We start from the raw sequence: 3,881 nt of genomic DNA on the forward strand, positions 1-3,881 counted from the left end.
AGCTCTTCAGCTCAAGGCTAGTGCTCTACCACTTGAGCCACAGTGCCACTTCCGGCTTTTTTCTTTTTGCTTATGTGGTGCTGAGGAATGGAGCCCAGGGCTTCAGGCATGCAAGGCAAGCGCTCTACCACTGAGCCACCTTCCCAGCCCCAGGACATAACTTTTATATGCACTATTTTCTTAAAAATAAAGGTAACAGGGTCTGGGAAGGTGGTTCAGTGGTAGAGTGCTTGCCTTCAATGCATGAGGTCCTGGGTTCAATTCCTCAGCACCACATAAACAGAAAAAGCCGGCAGTGGTGCTGTGGCTCAAGTGGTAGAGCGTTAACCTTGAGCTGAAGAGCTGAGGGACAGCGCCCAGGCCCAGAGTTCAGGCCCCACAACCAACCAAAACTTAATTTAAAAAAAAAGGCACCATAGCTTCTACCAATGTAATTTAAAAACAATGTGAGTTGTAGAAGAAAAAAAATTAATTATAATATGACTTTTCTAAGCTTACATTTATGTTGTCTGCTGAATGCCAGAATTCTGACTTGGTTTTCTTTTCTTTTCAGTCAGTACTGCTCCTCAACCTAAACCAGTAAGTATAAGGTGTTTCTATACTTATTTCTGTCTCTAATTCTGATCTGTGGGTTATGGGTATGATCTTTTATGATGTGGTTGATTACAGTTTTTTTAGTTTGGAAACCAAGAAAAAAATATTTTTGAACTTCTGTAACTTTATCCAGTAATTTTCCATGTATCTTCACATTTGTACTGGTGAAGCATCCATAAATTTGAATGTCTGAGAGTTAACCATCCCTACAGATTGCTCAGAAGAATGAACTTTACTATTGGCTTTATTTTTGTTTCATAAGAATATCTGCAGTTTTTTAATTAATGAAAAACCTAGGGAATATGTGAAATTTAAGCCAGGCCCTGGTGGCTCACACCTGCAATCCTTACCTACTCAGGAGACTGAGATCTGAGGATTATGGTTTGAAGCCAGCCCAGGCAGGAAAGTCTGTGAGACACTGGTCTCCAATTAACTCCAAAAAACCAGAAGTGGCGCTGTGGCTCAAGTGGTAGAGCACTAGCCTTGAGTACAAAAACTCAGGGACAGTGCCCAGGCCCTGAGTTCAAGCCCCAAGACTGGTGCACATACAAAAAAAAGAAGAAGAAGAATGAAATTTAATTAGGAAATAATTAAAATTAATAGTTATCTCCAATTAGGGGTACTGGATTAGCCACCTGAAGGCTTTATCTGTTTGTAATCTCCGCCCAGGCTGACAAAATGTCAAAGAATAAGAAGAAGAAATTGAAGAAGAAGCAGAAGCGCCAGGCAGAATTACTAGAGAAGCGAATGCAGGAGATTGAGGAAATGGAGAAAGAGTCGGGCCCTGGGCAAAAAAGACCTAACAAGCAAGAAGAATCAGAGAGTCCTGTTGAAAGACCCTTGAAAGAAAACCCACCTAATAAAATGACCCAAGAAAAACTTGGTATAAATAGAGCATCACAAATTACTTTATGGCACACTATAGCATTAATTTGTCATTGTTATATATTATAGTGGTTTCATGCATACAACATATCTCTGGGGGTGTCCTTATAAGAATTCAGATCTTGTCGTAAATATTAGGCAGGTAATACTAAAATGTAATTTCTTACTTTTCTCAGGAAATAGAAAGAACATAGACTTTTAGCTATTGGGTAAGGATGAGCAGGTCTTGGTCCTTCCATAAATAGGTTTTAGATGTCCAGCTTTGTTTTCATTTCACTCAGTATAAGTTCTAGAAAGTGTTTTAATCTTGTGAGTAATTTTTCTGTTCTTTTGTTTACACATATGCATACACATGCTTTTTTGTTTGTTTGTTCCTTAGAAGAGTCAAGTTCCATTGGCCAGGATCAAACACTTATGGAACCTGGTGTAGAGGGTGGTGCAGCAGAAATTAATTGCAATGGAGTAATTGAAATCATTAATTATGCTGAGGACAGTAATAAAGAATCATTGAGGCTTAAAGAGGATCTACATAATGCTAATGACTCTGATGTCCAAAATGTTCAAAATTTGAACCAGGAACCTAATTTTCTAAGTTCCCCAAATGGAGACAGTCATCCAACTCAAGAAGCAAACTCTTATACAACTGTACCCTCTGGGGTGTCAGATACCATGGTATGCCAGTCTTCATCTGTAGACCAGTTATTGAATGAACAGAACATCAGCCAGCTTCAAGAAAGCATTCGCGCAGAGATACCATGTGAAGATGACCAAGAGCAGGAACATAATGGACCACTGAACAACAAAGGTACCATTCAGAAATACTTATCCAATACCCCTTCCTTGTACAACACATTATTGAATATCTTTACTAAAAGTTCAATAACGTTGTTTTTGTAACTATAGTTTTACAGCAGGTGTCTATTCTTTTGAGGTAATTGGTGTGTTCTTTTTTTGTTTGTGCTGTTTGGGATCAAACCCAGTCTTGCATGTGCTAATAACCAAGTGTTCTATAAATGAGCTATATTCCCAGCGAGCACACATGCAAGTTGCCTTCAATGTGTACATCTATAGATAGTTTACTCATTGCATATGGGGTGCACAGCATTTTACTTGTTATGAGCAACGGGTTTTTAATTATAGAAACTGGGGTATTTAAATTTGAGGAGCCTAATTGGTTAACTCTTACCTTGTAGAGAGTTTACTTACCCTGTAAGTGCTCCAAAAAGTGTTTGTTAAACAGTTTTGTTGATAGTACTCATTGTTTATAGGAAAATCCACTGCTGGCAATTTTCTTGTCAATCCCCTTGAGCCAAAAAATGCAGAAAAACTCAAAGTGAAGATTGCTGATCTTGGAAATGCCTGTTGGGTGGTAAGTTAAAGCTTGCTTTATTTTGAAATGACAGGGATTGAATGACAATTTGCACTTGGTTATGCTAAAATTGAGCTTACATTTCTTCATTTTATATAATATTTTACTTTTGCTTCTAACTTTTGTTATAGAGAAGTTCAGGTACATTTACAAAAGTTGGGGAAAGCATCTAGCCCTCATTGCAGTTACCCTTCCCCAGATTCAGTTAATTAATGTCCACTTGTTTTGTGCCTATCTTTATTCACTTGTATCGTCTGTGTATGTGTGTACATGCACACCAATCCTGCACCTTGTACTCAGGGCCTGGGCTTTTTTGCTCAAGGCTGACATTCTACCACTTGAGCCACCGCTCCACTTTTGGCTTTTTGGTGGTTAATTGGAGATAAAGAGTTTCTTAACTGCAGACTTAACTGCACAGGCTGGCATCAAACCAACAATCTTCAGATCTTAGCCACCTGAGGAGCTAAAATTAACAGGTGTAAGCCACCAGTATCTAGCTTACTTTTGTACTCTTTTTTGTTTCTGAAATTTTATTTTTAATACATACGTTTCACAAAAACACCATATACAATTCCATAATCAGATGTTTAACAACGTTGTTCAACTATTGACACTGTCATCCCTCGTGTAATCCAAGACATCCTGACAAGAAATATGTACAGACAACAATATATTCTTCAGCTAATTTTAACAGTATCCACCTGTTATATTTCATTCAGTCACCTGAAAGAATAATAATGTCACCAGGACATGGAGATAAACTGGGTTAGGCAGCATCCTATCAAGGAACCAACTTTCTTCCTTAGCCTCCAACTAAAATTACTACTCAGCAGCTGCCACCAGCAAACTAAACAAGAAAATAAACCAGGGTTAGTAATCTGGGCACAGCAGAGCAGACTGCTAGAAGGACTTTTTTTTTTTTTGTCGGTCGTGGGGCTTAAACCCTGGGCCTGGGCGCTGTCCCTCAGCTCTTCAGCTCAAGGCGAGCGCTCTACCACTTGAGCTACAGCGCCACTTCCGGTTTTCTGGTGGT

At 39.0% G+C, this 3,881-nt stretch overlaps 1 protein-coding gene across 1 annotated transcript in view; it reads left to right on the forward strand.

Moving 5' to 3' along the window:
• The window catches only part of Srpk1 (SRSF protein kinase 1), a 38,318-nt gene that overhangs the window by 13,901 nt on the left and 20,536 nt on the right, over positions 1 to 3,881 (forward strand). The window contains exons 7-10 of the mRNA XM_013029587.1: positions 554 to 579; positions 1,264 to 1,477; positions 1,859 to 2,284; positions 2,748 to 2,848. Of these exons, the coding sequence (XP_012885041.1) occupies positions 554 to 579; positions 1,264 to 1,477; positions 1,859 to 2,284; positions 2,748 to 2,848 (767 nt within the window). The remainder of the gene's footprint in view (positions 1 to 553; positions 580 to 1,263; positions 1,478 to 1,858; positions 2,285 to 2,747; positions 2,849 to 3,881) is intronic.

Source organism: Dipodomys ordii, unplaced genomic scaffold, assembly GCF_000151885.1.
Source record: "Dipodomys ordii isolate 6190 unplaced genomic scaffold, Dord_2.0 Scaffold120, whole genome shotgun sequence".
NCBI classification, from domain to species: domain Eukaryota; kingdom Metazoa; phylum Chordata; class Mammalia; order Rodentia; family Heteromyidae; genus Dipodomys; species Dipodomys ordii.